General features: G+C 36.4%; 1 protein-coding gene across 1 annotated transcript; it reads right to left on the bottom strand.

Moving 5' to 3' along the window:
* Nucleotides 1-642: 642 nt before the first annotated feature.
* LOC121973276 (transcription factor LAF1-like) lies at nucleotides 643-1,590 on the bottom strand. The gene is made up of 3 exons (XM_042524801.1): nucleotides 1,455-1,590; nucleotides 1,173-1,305; nucleotides 643-949 (listed from the first exon to the last, which is right to left on the bottom strand). Exons 1-3 carry the CDS (start codon nucleotides 1,588-1,590, stop codon nucleotides 643-645), a joined length of 576 nt encoding a protein of 191 aa, XP_042380735.1.
* Nucleotides 1,591-2,865: the final 1,275 nt, after the last annotated feature.

Raw genomic sequence — 2,865 nt, 5'->3', positions numbered from 1 at the left:
TGATTAAGTTAATCGAGAAAGGAACATAATTATTTTTAACTTTTTGATTTTTTAATTTATATAAATTTATTTTCTACTGTAAAATCAATCATATCAAATAGGGGTCTGAGAGAATCAATTAGAATAGATTTTCTTTTCGTTTACATTGTTCTTTATGTATATATATTTATAATGATCTCTAATATAGATAGAATTTTTTCATCCATTTTTTTTTTATTATTATTGGATTTTTTTATGGTATTAGAGCATTAAAAGATTCTGAAAATTGCATATTGTTTCAACAATAAGATAAGAAAGTTAACAGAACAACCAATTAAATCCTCTTACTTTGCACTAATCTAATTATCTTGATTTGATGTTGGTATCTAAATCTGAATAATGGAGACTTGATGCAAATAACTCTAAGTATCAAGAATAAAATTGGCTTTATTAATGCGATAGTCAAATCATCATAATCAACAATATATTCCCGATATGAGAGCATCAATTACATCAATTAGAGATACCATGAGTCCACCCAAGTGTTGCTGACTGTTGCCAAATCCGAAATCATTTCAGATCATTCCATTGTTGTACTGTCCATCGAACTGCGAAGATCTCGGTCGACGAAGAGGTCTCTTCGATACTGTAATTCTTGCACCATCACTGGTTGCTCACTGCATCTTCCAAGTTGAACCAGCTGTCCAAATTGGCACCGTCAAAGGATAACCATTCAGCGAACTGAATCTTCGGAGCACGCCGGCCTTTCAGGGAACAACCATCTGAGTCGATGCAGTGAGCCACAGATGGTTCATGGTCCCTCAAACATGCTCCAATTGGCTCGATGTTGAATCCTGCTGCAGTTGCTTCTTCGCACTCTCTTGTGATCTTCTTCTTCAAGTAGGAATTCCACTGGTTCTTCACTTCGTTGTTGGTTCTTCCGGGCAGGTGCATTGCAATTTGTGACCATCTGAAAATGTTTACAAACACCTTCCAAGTATTGTTCAAGTTTTTGAGTTAAGAGACATGTTTCAGTATCTAGAGGTTTGACACCTTCATGAATTCAACTTCTACCATGTGAATTACACATGAAATGCTTTTGATAAGATTCTTGCATTAAATTAAGTTCAAGTTGATGAGATGAGAAATTCAATGACTAAACCATCTTGTTAACTGAATGATATCGAAATGGCTTCTTATTCCCAATCTTGGCATGGAGTTTCACAATTGTTTCCTCCTCTTCTGGAGAGAAATTTCCTCGTTTTAAACCGGGCCTGAGGTAGTTAAGCCACCTCAGGCTGCAACTCTTTCCATTTCTTTGCAAACCTACCAATTAAAGAATGTATCAAACAATTATATAAGCCAGGCTAGGATATCAGAACACTTTGAGGCACTGCTGCAAGGCAATTCATAATCGTTATCGTCATATCAATCGTCTCGGTCACCACGAACTAATGCAGGAGGAGCTAGCTCACCAGCTTTGGCAGGAACTGCACTCCAACAGCTGACACCTTGCTTAAGGATATGGTCTTTGACTTTCTGGTCCTCATCAGGCGACCATAGGCCCTTCCTGTCCTCCATCTGTGGCTTCTCGAGGTTCCTGCACTCCATTCTCATCTCGGCTCAAGGCTGATGATCCAAAGCATTAAATTTGGAATTTAAAGGGCTGTTCATCAAGATACTTGATAGTTAGAAGTCCAACAAAAAATTAATAAAGACGAAATCTAAGTGAATCATGATTAACTGAACACTTAATGATTGGAAGTTCAACAATAAGTTGGCAAAGGTGAAGTTCAAGTGGGTTACGAAGCACCATATATTAGAGTGTATACTAAAAGCTTAGTTTTTTGTAAACATTTATTTTTGAAATAAAGAATCACATTGGTCAAATGTCTACATTTATATGTTAAGTATAGTTGTTCAATTAATTTATATTGTAGATAACATGGTGTGTGGTGTACACACAGAAGATCATGTTATCAGTTCCTTATAAATTATAAATAGTAGCTCACGACTAAGATGGATAGGAACAAACCATTGGAATAGTCGTAGTGTAGTTTGGTATTAGTTTATCTTGACTATAAAATTACACTAGTACACTCTGAATGTATTAAGCAGGACCATTTGAGGTAGTTTTTTTTTATACTGACTATATGAAAGAACAATACCTCTGTTATTATGGAAGTGTGTACTCTTAATCATGATATAATAACAAGCACATATACTTAATACTTATTTCTTTAATTTATCAAAGGGTGTGATTTAGCTCGTTAAATCAATAGACTCGATAAGTTGGAAAATGATATTATTTATATGGTGTGTTGTTGATTATAGAATGAAACTGTGTCCTAGTAATCTAGGTTGATGATGTCCCTTTGAGGAGCTCATAAGGATTGTCATGTAAACCCTACAGGTGGACTTAGTCCGACATGATAATGAAGTTGAGTGGTATTACTTTTAGACCTAGATATTAATTAAGTGAGTTGTCAGTAACTCATTTAATTAGTGGGCATTCTATATCTTAAACACATGGAGACTAACACACTTATGATAAGAAGGAGTTCATATAGTAATATGAGATTTGTGCGGTAGTTCAATAATAACTCTTTAGTGGTATGAGTTATTATTGATGAACTCGAGTTGGGTGTTTGGGGCGAACACGGGAAGCTCAAGTTCATCAGGAGACCAAAACCAATTCCTCCTCTCGGTCTCTGTCGTAGCCTCTTATTTATAAAGTCTTATATCCACCTAAACCTAACTTCCTACCCACCTTAAGGTGGCCGGCCAATCCTAGCTTGGACCCCAAGCTAGGGCCGACCAAACCAAGGTTAGATGGGAACAAGTGGTGGCCGACCCTAGCTTGGAACCCAAGCTAAGGTGACCGAC

This window comes from Zingiber officinale, chromosome 4A (genome assembly GCF_018446385.1).
Source record: "Zingiber officinale cultivar Zhangliang chromosome 4A, Zo_v1.1, whole genome shotgun sequence".
Taxonomy (NCBI): Eukaryota; Viridiplantae; Streptophyta; class Magnoliopsida; order Zingiberales; family Zingiberaceae; genus Zingiber; species Zingiber officinale.
Note: the sequence above shows the minus strand (reverse complement) of the source record. Positions and strands in the feature narration are given on the sequence as shown.